Here is a 1110-nt window from a genome sequence, read left to right on the forward strand (position 1 = left end):
GGTGTATACTCAGAAGTGGAATTACTGGATCATATGGTAATTTCATGTTTAACATTTTGAAGAGCCACCATACTGTTTTCCATAGTGGCTGCACCATTTTCCATTCCCACCAGCCATGCATGAGGATTCCAACTTTTCCACATCCTCACCACCACTTGTTATTGTTTGTCTTGTTGATGAGAGCCATCCTAGTAGGTGTGAAGTGATCTCATAGTGGTTTTGATTTGCATATCCCCAGTAAGGTTAGGAAGTTTATGGAAGTATGAGAATGTGAACAGTCCCTCAATAGGCCCAGATGGTACAACCTGGGCTGGTGACAGAAGATAAGTGAGGCTCCTTGGAGCTTGTGTGCAAGTCATTCTCCAGAGGGAACAGCTCCCGCTTGATAAGTCTCAATTAGGAAAAGCCAGGCTGGCAGGGGAGGGAGGAGAGTGTTCTTCATGCTCATCACATCCTGTGTCTCTGCTCCAGCCCCTCACAGCTTCTCTCCTGGGCTACAGAGCTCAGGACAGCCTGAGGAACCATGTCCCCATCCCAGTTTGTCCTCTTCTGCCTTGGTGAGTGTTGAGGGTTGATCTGGGAATGCTGAGGGACAGGCAGTGGGCTACAAGACAAAGACTTTTTTAAACATTGCATGAGCAACGAATTTTGGAGCAAGAGGTGAATTACGGAGGCTTGTTCATTTGTTGGGTGGGACTTAGGGAGGTGGAGTGTTTGTCTGAGTTATTGTAGTCTATTCTTGGCTGGGCCAGGAAATGAACATAGGTTTCCTAGTATCGGCCACAACTTTCTCCCACTACATCATTTAAAAAAAAATGTGGACTCAGTAATATCTGGACTAGTTTATAGATTTAACTTGTCATTCATGAATCCTTATGGTACTGGCTCAAATAATCCTGCCATTTGCAACAACATGGGTGGGTGGACGTTGAGGGTATTACGCTGAGTAAAATAAGCCAGACAGAGAAAGAAAATACTGCATGACTCATTTATATATGGAATTTGAAAAAGCTGAACTCATGGGAACAGAGAGTAGAATGGTGGTTTCCAGGGGCTGGGGATGGGAAACAGGGAGATGTTGGTCTAAGGGTACAAGCTTCCATATAAGAT

At 44.9% G+C, this 1110-nt stretch overlaps 1 protein-coding gene across 1 annotated transcript in view; it reads left to right on the forward strand.

Annotated features, from left to right (window-relative positions):
* The first annotated feature begins 474 nt into the window (after positions 1–474).
* Positions 475–1110, forward strand: part of GP6 (glycoprotein VI platelet) — an 11739-nt gene continuing 11103 nt past the window's right edge. The window contains exon 1 of the mRNA XM_019627872.1: positions 475–557. Coding sequence (XP_019483417.1) covers positions 524–557 — 34 coding nt within the window. The 5' untranslated portion in view covers positions 475–523. The remainder of the gene's footprint in view (positions 558–1110) is intronic.

Source organism: Hipposideros armiger, unplaced genomic scaffold, assembly GCF_001890085.2.
Source record: "Hipposideros armiger isolate ML-2016 unplaced genomic scaffold, ASM189008v1 scaffold_742, whole genome shotgun sequence".
Classification (NCBI taxonomy): Eukaryota; Metazoa; Chordata; class Mammalia; order Chiroptera; family Hipposideridae; genus Hipposideros; species Hipposideros armiger.